The sequence below is a fragment of the Periplaneta americana genome, chromosome 8 (assembly GCF_040183065.1).
Source record: "Periplaneta americana isolate PAMFEO1 chromosome 8, P.americana_PAMFEO1_priV1, whole genome shotgun sequence".
Taxonomy (NCBI): Eukaryota; Metazoa; Arthropoda; class Insecta; order Blattodea; family Blattidae; genus Periplaneta; species Periplaneta americana.
The window spans coordinates 137,810,952-137,824,249 of NC_091124.1; the positions used below are offsets into that span (position 1 = coordinate 137,810,952).

The 13,298-nt window shown below is 35.8% G+C and overlaps 1 protein-coding gene across 25 annotated transcripts in view; it reads right to left on the reverse strand.

The window, feature by feature from the left end:
* The window catches only part of LOC138705089 (gamma-taxilin-like), a 299,903-nt gene that overhangs the window by 280,178 nt on the left and 6,427 nt on the right, over window positions 1–13,298 (reverse strand). For all 25 annotated transcript variants that reach the window (XR_011333593.1, XR_011333591.1, XR_011333590.1 and 22 more), the window contains one exon: window positions 2,074–2,163. Coding sequence is in view for 3 of the 25 variants with exons in the window: in XM_069833706.1 (XP_069689807.1) it covers window positions 2,074–2,163 (90 nt within the window). In the remaining 22 variants the exon portion in view is untranslated. The remainder of the gene's footprint in view (window positions 1–2,073; window positions 2,164–13,298) is intronic.

The following is a 13,298-nucleotide window of genomic DNA, read 5'->3' on the forward strand; positions in this document are numbered from 1 at the left end:
CTTAATCTTACTCCTGTTTTTTGTTACTTCACCAGAAGGAAAAATAAATATCGCCACTAAGTTCCTTTCTGGTAATTGAATTTGCAGCCAGGCATACAACACCCTGGCATTTTATTCAGGCCTAATGTATTTAAAAATAAAACAAGTGACATTGATGAGTGCAGTGAAATTTGTCTCTCGAATTAGCTATAAGATATCGCAATTTGTACCACCCCATTTATCTCTTAGCGTTAAAATTTTCTTTTGTTGGTAACAAACTTTATGAGCCATGAAACTGTAACATACCCTAAGATTCACCTTTCAGTTTCCCCCTCCCCCGAAATTTAATAATCTGAGAAATGTGATCTATCATGTTTAAGAGAACGTAAACTCTGTTTTCTATTGGATAAGATGTAGGCCTACAATGGGAGAAAGGCATTCTCAAGTTTGAAGGAAAACCCGTTTTTTTAATGGTTGAAATTCTCAGTATGTATATGTAATCATAACAACAGAATTAACCTGTGTTTATGAGGGAGTGATGTAGAGAGGGAGACTGACTTTTAGATGGGAAATTATTATCATGACAGATTTATAACAATACGATGTCAATATATATGACATATTTTGTTACTAACAATACGGTGCCAATAAATATTGCTTCACTTATATATAGTCCAGCTGAGTTGCTCTATTTTTTAACTCTCTTCAAAATATCTTTCTTTGAAAAGTACATACATTTTTCTTCTTTCAATTTCGACCTAACGAATTCTTCAATAATAAAATGTATACAAAAGTGTTCTAGCAAACCCTTCACATCAATTTTGTTTGGTAAAAAAACGTACAATTCTTTTGCAGGACAGAACTCACAAATCAGTATTGTTTATAAAGGCATTTCCACTTTGAGTTATACTTTGGGATATAAGGGTCAAGTTTAAATTGCCGCAACGTCCAATAAGCATTCTGCAAAACCAAGAAAAAGATAACTTTTATGATAGATGTGTTTACTTATACTCTTTTCAAAATACCATTCTTTGAGAGTACACATTTTTTTTCTTTCATTTTCGACCAAAGGTTTCCTTAAATAATAAAATCTATACAATAGCATTCGAGTAAACCCTTCACACCGACTTCATTTGGTAAAAAAGAAAAAAAAACAATTCTTTTACAAGACAGATCTCTCAAATATGTTACAAACAGATTCCCTCTTTGAGTTGTGTTTTTGGTCATATTTAAAACTCCTTTTTACTTGGAGATGCTTCAGAAATTCATGTATTGAAAAGGGAAGAGCATGTCTAACCTGTCGTACAATCCCAATGACCCTTCTACAGAACCACGAGAAATTAGGTCTTCATACAGCCTTTCAGCAAACCCTTCACCCACACCGTACTTCCAATTGTTAGTGACGAACAATATTGTCTGTTGTAAAATCGACACAGGAATAAAAGTTAACTTTATGGCACTGCTATAAATTTTCTTCTAATGCACATTACAATTGTGTGTGACCGTAATAATGTACACTAACAACACACACAAAGTGACTTTGGCTTCATACTCCATCTCGGAAGAAAGCTTCCACTACACTATGGCTGAGTGCTGCAAAACGCAAAAGAACTAGCTACAAATGTCGCTACATGTGGCATGTCATGTGGCCACACGTAGCAACATTTAACGCAGAAACTAGCAGTGATTGTCGCGCCCGTGTGGCCACCCATTTTGCGACAATTATGGCAGCTACATTTGTAGCAGAAAACCTGCGACAAATGTAGCTCGTGTGACAATACCCTTAAATAGTGACGTGCTACTAGTCTCAATGCCAGTTCCTGATACAGTAGATCTCGCTGCACACGTGTACCAAGCCACTGAAGATGTCTACAGGAGTAGTGGACGAAACGTTTCGTTGTAACACTGACAGACCACGGCCCTCTAGCCTGGAAAATATGCATCCTACCAATCTTGTAACTAGCAGACTCCTCTAAATTTACGTCTATACATCCATAGAAAGATAGACAATGAAAACAAATCTCATATGTAGGTTTAGGTAAATCCTGAGACACTTGAAACAGTTTCAAAATGTGTCTACTTTCAATTATTTACCTCGATTTCCTTATTTTCAATAGTTGCTGAAGATTCTACTTTCACTGTTACATCACTGCTCTTATTGTCCATGTTTGTATCATCTGATTTCTGAAAAGGAAGTAATTGAAAGGTAGTAACAAATGAACAATGATAAGAGATCATTCAACAAAATAAAAGAACTTAAGTAAATATAAATAATCATGCAAATATAGCTACAGAGAGAGAAATCTCTGAGGATTTACATTTTATTAAAGTGTTCACATAATCTGAAGAATATTTTACATGTATCATTATGCTTTATGGTTATGGGACTGCTAGATTACGTTTCTTCTCGAGAAGGAAAGGTCAAGTTTGATTCTTTGCAGATAATGGGCAAAGCAAAGCCCTCAGCTTGAATACCACAAAACTACATTCTGTACCTATATTCTGAAACTAAAGCACTAAGATCTTCTAGAATGTGATTAATAGTAAGCTGCATAGAAACATACGTATGTATTATTTCCTTCCCAGTTTTGAGTTGCGCATAATTCAGTACAACCTATGGAATCGTCATGCATGTCATACTTTGCTAGTAGTACACGAAGTTGGTACACTTTCAAAAGAAATCTCTACTAATCTGCACGTGGGCACACGTGACAACAGCTAAGTAACAGGGGCCAAGTACTGTGACAAGGTTAGGGTGGGTTAGATGATGGGATAGCTAAATGACGTACAGGCATACAGGTTATGGTATGAGGTGCTCAGTGCACAAATGACACAACCCACAAAATTATATTTTCACCTTACCTCTGTAACAGTGAGCGAAATGCGGTACATAAACGAAAATTGTGCTGAAATGATGATTGGGCTGATTTAAACTTTGATGGGAACAATATGAGCAGCTCTTTACAGCAATAAATTCAATATGTAAATTTTGTGGGTTGAGTCATTTGTGCACTGAGCGCCTCATATATTGTATCATCACTTTTTCCTAGTTTCGACCTATTCTAGGCAGTAGAGCAAAAACAGATCTAACTTTATACTCTATAAATACTCACAGAGCTTTTTAGGCAATTCTTTCTTCCAAAAACACCAGTCTCTTGCAGAATCCCCTCAATCAGTAGAAAGTTGCTACCAGTACAGCACTCAGAACTTTTGATGCAAATCTTATTTCTTATGTTATTAATGAATCTTCGATCTCACTATGCACAACACAGGACTGACGTCTAATTTGTGTTGCATTATTTCATAATGAAATGGAAATGAAAGGCTGTATAACTTTACAAATATACATAGGTCTACTGCTTTTTTTCTGGTGAACATGCGCTGTTCCGGCACCTTTTTGTTGTATTTTTCATTATGGGACTGAGAAATGTGTTAATAATTATGCTTTCAACATAATCTTTTTTTAACTCCTCTTAAGTCTTGAAAATCTTAAAGCTGGACGAAAAGGAAGTTAAAAACGACAAAATTCCCGTGTACTGAATAGTAATCATCTCCCCATCTGCTATAATATATTTCTACACAGAATTCCACCACCTTTTTCTCCAAAAGAATGCACTGCATAGGCCTATATCTAGAAAAATAAATAAGTGAGTTTTCGTGAAGTCGGAGATCAGTGACAGGTCAGATATGGTTTGTTCAGGCTTTTAATATGCCTTGTACAGTGCCTTCAACTTAAGACACAACCCTGGCCACGGCAGGTGGGCGGGAGATGGACCATTTTCTATAGCGGGAAAATCAAGTGGTGTTGTGCGGCAGCAGGCAGGCGGCAGAAATGCCTGTTATTATTCGGTTGAGAAGCTTTTGTCATTTAGTCTGCTGTCAAAAAACCTGAAAGTTAGAATTTATAAAACAGAGATTATAGCCACGTTTCCACTGCTGCAACTGCGCAGGAATAATGAGAGGCAAACAACAGTTGACAGTTAAAACTGCAGATTCTCTTGCCCACATCTCGTTTCTATTTGCGCACATATTCATTTTAGATAAGCACATTTCACAAAGGAAGGGGTGAAACTAGACTCATGACTGAGGAAGTGAGCTGGCCGAAAAAATACTTTTCTTAAATTTACGCGGATGTCAAGATCAGATTTTGAAATGAAATTACAATTGATTGGACCAGAAAGAATTTTTTTTTAGTGAAGCAGTTACCAGACTGCCATATGTGTAAGGTTTTCAGCCACTGGTGACAGCATTCCAAATTTAAGATTCACTTTCAAATTGTCAGATCCTACTACTTCACGCTATAAAAGAAGTTTTTCCGACGATTGTGAAGGCTCTATAAACTCACGTAAAAGTAAGATTTTTTAATCATTATTATGTTACCGTATTGATTTATTGAGAAACATACCAATATACAAAAATAAATAAGCTAATAACAGGGGCGTATTTTGCGGACTACCGGGCTACCGGCGGTAGCCCAAGGAAATTACAAAAGAAAAAGTTTATAATATAACATAATGTAATAATTTTGTATTATTAGTTTTACCATAGTAATTAAAATTAAAGTAATTGTTACATTTATATGCACTCTCTGCTCTCGAAAAGAAACAAGTTGTCAAGGCGGCATCGCTGGAGAAACCGCTGCTACGAGGGGTAGCCTGTGACCAGGGGCGGACGCAAGGGGGGGGGGGGATTAAGGGGATATATCCCCTCCCGAAATTTAGAGAAAAATACGAAACAAGAAACAAAAATAATATTGATTTTAATTCGTGAATGTACGTAGGAATTAGAGGGTTTTCCACGTAAATTCTCTTTGCTAAAATGTTAAATAAACGTATCTTTGCATTGAAAGAAATCCCTATATCTGGGATTTTTCGTGCCTCTGCTTCGCAACTCTGATCCACTGCCCACTGGAGATTAGCACTGTTCTCTGGTACTTACTACAAGAGATCCAACGCAAGAGGACTAATAATATAACTCGGTAGGGGTGACTAAGTGGCCAGGATCCGAAGGAATAAACACCATCTTAAATTACAAAGTGATTATTTTTCGCATATCATGATATGCATCTCTGCACATGTATGAACATTGTGCCATTGTCATACATCTCTATGACGCAGTGCATGAAGGTAGGCCACTAGAGGAAACCCAAGAAGTGGAACTTAAACTGAGAGGATTCGATCTGACATGGGGATGGGAATCCGGTGCGGCTTAGTGGATAGTGTCAGCAAGTAGAGCTGAAAACCTGGGTTCAAATCCCGGTGCCAGAGAGAACTTTTCTCTGTTCCACTCTTCCATCATATGATGACGCAGAATTTCTGCACTGAAATATTATCATATGTACTTCGGTACATCGTAATATAAGCCATACAGAAACCAACATTTTTGGTGTCTATGATTGTAGCTAGCCATGTTTTTAGCCTGTCACATGGTTTAGCCAGTCTACTACAGTCAGAACAGATGGACCTTAAGACATGCATTGAACTATGTGAGAATCTAGAAAGAGAACTGGAAGATTTTCGTCTAAATTTTCAGCCAGTGAACCTAGAGGCAAAAAGTGTTGCTGAACTTACTGGAATTACGCTGGAAATTCCAAGAATTGCAGGGAGACAAACACAGCATTCTAACTTCAAGACAGAGAGTCCTGAAAGGTATTTTAGGCATTCAATTCTCCTTCCCTTCTTAGACTATTTCATTAGTCAGCTCAAGGACAGATTTTTAAATAATAAGGGAATCCTAAAGTCCATACAAACTTTGCTGCCTAAAAACATAGTGCGAGCATCAGATGAAGATTTAGAAACTGCTGTTCAGGCTGTAGTAAATCAGTGGACCAATGATGTTGTTGCATCACCAGAGTCTTTCTTTAATGAATTGAAGATGTGGAGAAGAAATTTCCTTGATCAGAGAAATCTTCACCTAATGCCTACTGATTTTATATCATCTTTGAACAGGTGCAATGAAATTAATTTTCCCTGGACTCACAAGGCGCTAAAACTTTTCTGCATGTTACTGTAACTACAGCAACACCAGAATGGTTGTTCTCAACATTGCAGTGTTTGAAGACTTACTTGAGAAGCAGACAGATTAAATGGACTGGTCTTGATGATGATATATAAAAATGTAGAAATAAAAGCTTATGAAGTACTGGATGAAATGTCTAAGAAGCCTCGTCACCTTCTTCTGTAAATATTACTCTGTCATTGTTTTTGTATTGCAGTCATTGTAAATATTAAAATTTAAAAATTGTGGTTTATTTAACAACGCTCGCAATTGCCGAGGTTATATCAGCGTCACTGGTGCACCAGAATTTTTTCCCACAGGACTTGTTTTACATGCCAATAAATTTACCGATATGAGGCCTGTCACATTTAAGCACACTTAAATGCCATCGAACTGTGCCGGGATAGAACCCGCAACTTCGAGCACAGAAGGCTATACCGACTACGCTACTCAGGCCAACTTGTAAATGTTTGTGACTCGGAAACAAATAGTGAGTATATAAACTTATTTCTCATTATTCCATTTTTACTATCTCCTCAAATCTCTCCCTGAAAAAAAAACCTGTGACCACCCCTGCCTGTGACCATTCCGCGCACACTGTCCTGTAGCACAACTGCCCATCCCCCGCTCCCTTCTGTTTCCATCTTGCAGTGTAGGCCAGGCGAGTTGCCGCTCTCGTGATCGGTTTCTTCGCAGGCGCGAAGCAACAATACCCTTAGTACGCTAGCTCATGAATGTGATTATGTTCTTGCAGTGCATTATTTTAAATCTGTGATTTGTTCGAGTGTCTAAGAGTTATATTAATTGTGAATTATTAAGTTTTTAATTTCCCAATTAAGTGATATTGTGAAAAATATGGCAGAACAAGTTTCTGGAGAGGTTTGTGTTGAAAATGACTGTGTAATAGAAGGTTTATTAAAAGTGCCTTTTAACCGTCGTACATAACAACGAGAAAGTTGAAATTGTGAAAATGGAAAGACCAACTCCTGAGTTAAATTTGTCCATGGACGTAAAAGAAAAACAGCGTGAGTACACACGCCATTTCACTTCAACATCATATGGTAAGTGGAATGGGTTGTGTGGTACTTCTAAACTGTCTAAACTATTTTGCTGGCCATGTTTGTTATTTAGCCGCGAAACTAATGTGTGGTCAAAAGAGGGGTTTTCTAATATGAACTCCCTTCGAACGGCAGTCCTAGAATACGACAAATCAAAAGCTCATATTTGTAGTAGCATGAACTTTGCAAACTTTGGGAAGACAAGAATTGATTTACAGCTAGATAAGCAAAAAGCTCTACACATCAACCAACACAATGCTCTTGTGAAAAAAAAATCGGGAGATTTTACTGCATCTTATTAACGCAGTCTGCTTTCTAGGAAAACAAGAATTGGCTTTTCAGGGTCATAACGAGAGTGTGGAATCAGACAATAAGCTTATAGGAAATTATATTGAATATTTAAGTTCCTTAAGTGAATTTGACCATTTACTGGCCAATCATCTTGAGAGTTCAACAGTATTTCGTGGTACTTCTCCCGCAATTCAGAATGACTTAATATTTGCTATAAGTGGGGTTATGATAAAGAACATAAAACCTTTTGTGGCCATTGCTGTTGTTGAAACAAGTTACTGCTCTAATCAGAGTCAATTGTCCACTGTTTTGAGATACGTCGACAGTACTGCCAATGTTCAAGAACGGTTTATAGGATTCACAAATGTCAGTTCAGACAAAACTGCTGCTGCTTTGTTTCAGCATGTGGAAGGTGTTACAGCAGAATACAATGTCGGCAATAAGTTAATTGCACAGACATACGATGGTGCTTCAGCTATGGCGGGAAATATTAATGGCTTAAAAACAAAAGTTCAAGAAAAGTATCCTCAAGCACTATTTGTCCATTGTTACAGCCATGTTCTCAATTTAGTTTTGCAACAAACTACTTCATCCATTCCAGAATGCTGCATTTTTTTCAAAACACTGTCGGGTTTAGCTGCATTTTTCTCATCATCTCCTAAAAGATCAGAAAACTCAAGGAATTTATGAACAAGAAACTCCCAAAAGTAGCACCAACTAGATTGAATTTTACATCTCGGCTTGTAAATACAGTAAAGGAATACAGAGAAAAACGGACTGCTTTCTTTAAAAATATCATTTGTAATGACTCTGAAGAAAACTGGGATGATGCTGTAATTGTGCAGGCTCAAGGATATTTGAATTTTTTCACACAGTTTCAGAATATATTTCTTCTTGAAGTCTATGCTAGAGTGTTCGCACATACAGATGTGCTCTACAATATTCTTCAGACAAAAAGTCTAGACATAGCATACTACTTGCAAGAGGTATCAAAGTTAAAAAAAAATACTATATCCGAGTTCAGACGTAGTGGGTTTCCGTCCATATGGAGTAATATGGAAAATGAAAATTCTTCAGCCAATACAATGGAACCACCATTAAAGTGAAGAAAAGGAGATGATGAATTGAAATACAGGCAGCTGTACTACAGCATACTAGATCGTATGCACATGGCAATTACTGACAGATTTTCTGATTATGGAAAGCTTCAGTTCACACATCTTCTAGATTCTCAAAAATTTTCTGCTTATAGAGAAAACTTCCCGAATGAGGCACTAAACAAATTATTTCAGTCCTATAACAGTCACTTTGATCAAGTACGTTTGAAAAATGAATCAAGTGTATTATATTCAGCAGAAGTCTTTGATTTTTCGAACAAACCTATTCATGAAATATTATCTGCCACATGGGCTATTCCATATGAAATCGGACAACGAAATACCATGACATGTCAGAATTGTCTGAAAATTCGTACAGACGTTTAGTATATGGAAACTAGTAAATGTACAAATTTTGGCTTTCCTTAGCCCAGTAGTTTTCAGATAAAATTCTTTAAAATTTAGCGTATTTTGTATTTTCTTCTTACTTTAAACACATACTACTATGCCTGGCTTCGAAATAAAAAATTAAGCTATAGCTAATTTTGTAGTGCACATTTAAGTGTATTAATGGGGTGTAACACATATATTTTATTGTTTGTGGAAATCATGGATATATTGTTTTTTGTGATTTATAACTTGTTACCACCAAAAAAGTATGGATATAAGATACTATAATATTAGTTATTGTTGAGACAAAAATCATACAATTTTTTTTAAAAAGCTATTTTAAATGAAAAGCCTTAAAATAAATATTTCAAATCCCGCTATAAAAATACGCGCTCCCTGCAACGTCATGCGGCGATGTGAGAGGAGCCAGAATATTCTTATCAGCTGGCCTTGAAACAGCTGGTGTGTAGTTACAACACAAGGAATGAGACGAATACGTGACCCACCAGCCAGTCTTCTGCGTATATTATTACAGGGTGACAGTGGATATTCAGTTCCATTGTTTGAAAGTTTTCTTTTATTGTGTTACAGAAAATTCAACAAAAACTACTCTATTAAGGTAAGATGATGATTATGTATTGCCTTAAAAGCAAGAATTATAGCTATCAATCATGCTATTACAGAATCGCGTCACAAAAATACATGTACACATTATCGGTACTGAAAATTCAAATCCTTTTTTATAGGGTGCCCAAAATGGAAAATCGTTTTAGGACAGATCGCTGCTTCAGCCCCTTCCAACGATTACATAGAAAAAGGACCACAGAAAAGTTGAAGGTAGTGCCAAATCGGATATTGGAAAAGTTTAACTTTCCCATTAACTTAAAAAACTCTGTGAGAATGTGTAAAACTTGTTCCTGCAATTATACAAGACTATAATAATAATAATAATAATAATAATAATAATAATAATAATAATAATAATAATAATGGCTTTATTTAACCTGGCAGATTTAAGGCCGTAAGGCCTTCTCTTACACTCAACCAGGAATAAGACTTGCTTACACAGTTGAACATAAAACTGGATCGGAATTAAGTAGTTACATACTGATACAATTTAGGTACATAATGAGACCATCCCCTACGGATATTACCGGTACTTCTAAATATTGTGCTGAACATATTACAAATCCCAATTCTGATACCTATCACAGTGATAAAACTAATGTAGGAGGAAGCGCAGGTAACCCAAGTGTTACAGAGGAAAGAACAGGAGAGGAAATTATTGAAGTGGATAGTGCTGATAATACAAGTGCTGCCGCTGCCGCCGCCGCCGCCGCCACTACCACCACCACCACCACCACCACCACCACCACCACCACCACCACCACTACTACTACTTCTAATGACTTTCAGAAAGAAATTGCGATTCCAAAATTAAATCAATAGCTCGCTTCTATTGAGGAAAGTCCACTGGAACAAGAACATCGCATGCCTTCATACCTGTCTCCACATCAAAGCTGGAAATGAAACTTTTCTCCCATGCTGCCAATAGTGTTGAAGTAACAATCAGTAAACAGTAACAGGTTAGTGTAGGATTATGTAATTATTTTAGTATTCAGAGAAATACGTCTTTCATTTCGAGTTGTTTTCAAATGCGTGAACTACTCGCATGACGGAACTTACGAGCTGCTAGCGTTGGCCAACTACGCACGCTCAGCTTGCTGTGGGATGGAGCCGCGCGGGGAAGAAATCCACGATGAGAATTGTTTCTTTATTTTTTTTTCACCCTTACTCAAAGAAAATTTTGGATCTGTAAACTGTGTTTCATTCTATATTAAGTCGCCTATATTGTCGTATTTTTATGTTTGAGCTATTTTTTAAAGAAAAAAAGTAAAATAAATAAATCTGCCTAGTCAAGTGAATAAGAATTTAAAAATAATCCCTCCAAAGTCATTATATTACTCTCTGAGTCTGCTTTAAAAAGAGATGTCGTTGAAAATTCTACCACTAAATGTCTCTGAGCAATGTTCTTCCAAAGCTAAGAACTTTACGAAAGTACGATAAATTTGACGCTCTATAAAATGAAATGTAATACTAGTTGGGCATATTTTAATTCACCATTAGGCTTGTCCAGTGAAGGCCTTTCAATGACAGAAGCACCGTTTTTTTTTTAAATGCGAGGTCAGATTTTGTGAAATTTTGTCCGATTTCACATGGAACAGCCCATATATGAAAACCAGCTGAACCAAGTTATTCCTGAAGTCCTTAAATTGGCAACATTAATTGTGACAATACCAGCTACGTCAGCATCGGTAGAAAGAACATTTTCTGCATTGAAGAGAATAAAATCCTACTGTAGATCAACTCATACACAAGAACATTTATCCGGCCTGGCACTAATATCCATTGAAAAGTCATTTCTACAGAAACTTTGCAAGTGGCCCAACTGTAATTTCAATGACGAAGTCATCAACGTATTTTCGTCCCAATCAAGACGTCTGGAATTCACATAAATATGTAAGGAATTTTATTATAGGGATTTTAAAATACATTTTGTGTAATAATAGGGTCAGTGGTAGCCCAAACCCTTTAACCAGTATATGCCACTGGATAATAAAATAAAAGTCTTTTTTCTGCAATCAAACTCTTTTTTTTTTTTTTTTTCAGAAGGAGCCCAATAATTATCTGGTTAAAATTATTTATGATTAATTGGATTACCAGAACAGAGTATAATAGGTAACGGTAGGGACAGGAGGGCAAATAAACCATTAATTACTTACTTACTTATGGTTTTTAAGGAACCCGGAGATTCATTGTTGCCCTCACATAAGTCCACCATTGGTCCCTATCCTGAGCAACATTAATCCAGTCTCTACCATATCCAATCTCTCTCAAATCCACTTTAATATTATCCTCCCATCTACGTCTCGGCCTTCCCAAAGGTATTTTTTCCTCCGGCCTCCCAATTAACACTTTATATGCATTTCTGGATTCGCCCATATGTGCTACATGCCCTGTCCATCTCAAACGTTTGGATTTAATGTTCCTAATTATGTCAGGTGAAGAATACAATGCAGTTCTGCGTTGTATAACTTTCTCCATTCTCCTGTAACTTCATCCCTCTTAGTACCAAATATTTTCCTAAGCACTTTATTCTCAGACACTCTTAACCTCTGTTCCTCTCTCAAAGTGAGATTCCAAGTTTCACAACCATACAGAACAACTGGTAATATAACTATTTTTAAATTCTAACTTTCAGCTTTTTTGAAAGCAGACTAGATGACAAAAGCTTCTCAGCCGAATAATTACAGACATTTCCCATATTTATTCTGGGTTTAATTTTCTCTCGAGGGTCATTTATATTTGTTACTTTTGCTCCAAGATATTTGAATTTTTCCACCTTTTCAAAGGATATAGTTTCAATTTTTATATTTCTATTTCGTAGAATGTTCTGGTCACGAGACATAATCACACACATTGTCTTTTCGAGATTTACTTCCAAACCTATCTCTGTACTTGCTTCAAGTAAAATTAGAAATAAATGAGTGAATGAGTGAATATGTAAGTGAATGAATAAGTGGGTGAATAAGTAATTGAGTGAATGAGTGAGTGAATAATTGGATAAATAAATCAATAAATGTCTAAATAAACAAACGAATAAATAAGTGAATAAATGAAGAAACGAATGAATGAATAAATAAATAAACAAGTGAATAAATAATTGATTAAATAAATAAATAAGCAATAAATATATAAGCGAATAAATATGTGAATCAATAAATACATAAGGGAATATTTATATCTATACTAATAATAAATCTGTAGCCGAAATTTTTCTGGTAATTCTCGATTTTCCAAAAATAATTGGTCCTAACATATATAATTAACCACCCTGAAACCGAAAATCGCTTTTTTGAAACTTTTGTTTGCATGTCTGTCTGTATGTTTGTTACCTTTTCACGCGATAATGGATGAACGGATTTCGATGAAAATTGGAATATAAATTAAGTTCGTTGTAACTTAGATTTTAGGCTATATGGCATTCAAAATACATTATTTAAAAGGGGGATTATAAGGGGGCCTGAATTAAATAAATCGAAATATCTCGCTTATTATTGATTTTTGTGAAAAATGTTACATAACAAAAGTTTCTTTAAAAATAATTTGCGATAAGTTTTATTCTTGAAAAATTTTGATAGGACTGATATTTAATGAGATAAATGAGTTTTAAAATTAAAATAACTGCCATCTAAGGCCGTATAATGCAATAAAAAACAAATGACTTCGTCTATAAGGGGCCTTGGACAGCAACAATCGAAAGCTATGAAAGATAGCCTACAGAGAATGTTTCTGTGTTTGTATGAAGTAATATCGGAAGCTAAATTAACCGATTTGTATAATTAATTATTATTTTACCATTGGAAAGTGTAGTTTCTCTAGATGGACATAATGCTATAATGTTATTACATTAACTTCTGATATA